Source organism: Bison bison, unplaced genomic scaffold (genome assembly GCF_000754665.1).
Source record: "Bison bison bison isolate TAMUID 2011002044 unplaced genomic scaffold, Bison_UMD1.0 scf7180017864203, whole genome shotgun sequence".
Classification (NCBI taxonomy): domain Eukaryota; kingdom Metazoa; phylum Chordata; class Mammalia; order Artiodactyla; family Bovidae; genus Bison; species Bison bison.
The window spans coordinates 3,185,228-3,185,733 of record NW_011494775.1 but is presented as its reverse complement, the minus strand read 5'-3'; the positions used below and the strand labels follow the sequence as shown (position 1 = coordinate 3,185,733).

Genomic DNA, 506 nt, shown 5'->3' with positions numbered 1-506 from the left:
GACTTTGTCGCAGGCTGGATCGGAGGGGAGCGCACCCCAGGACGGGAGGGATGGAGGGACCCCCAGAGGTGAGTGTGGACGGGGACAGCTCTGCGCGACAGGAAGAGAGCGAGGCGGCGGGCGCTGCACGGACGGAGGCTCCACGCGGTGCCTGATTCGGGAGCTCAGCTACTGCCCACACACTACCCAGGAGCGCGCCGCCCGCCGCCAGGCTGGTCTTGTGGCTCCTCGCCTGCTGCCGCGAGCCCCACTCAGATTGTTCCGGAGCCTGCGATTGCCTCAAACTTCGGGTTTACAAAACTTGATCCTGATCCGTAATGATTAAACCGCCCATCAAAGTGGACAGCCAATGGAGCATCCCGGCGTGTACACTCCCTTCGGCGCCCCGATGCGCACCTGAATTTGGGCACTCCTGGGAACTTGTAGGTGAGGGTGGCGCTTGACCACCGCACGCTCCGCGCGCAGGATGCGGAGCCCGGCACCACGGTCAGGCTGGCTCTTCGGGC

The 506-nt window shown here is 65.2% G+C and overlaps 1 protein-coding gene across 1 annotated transcript in view; it reads left to right on the top strand.

Annotated features, from left to right (window-relative positions):
• Window positions 1-3: 3 nt before the first annotated feature.
• Window positions 4-506, top strand: part of SLC25A48 (solute carrier family 25, member 48) — a gene marked incomplete at its 5' end in the record, with an annotated part of 43,641 nt that continues 43,138 nt past the window's right edge. Inside the window, one exon of the mRNA XM_010844622.1 lies at window positions 4-25. Coding sequence (XP_010842924.1) covers window positions 4-25 — 22 coding nt within the window. The remainder of the gene's footprint in view (window positions 26-506) is intronic.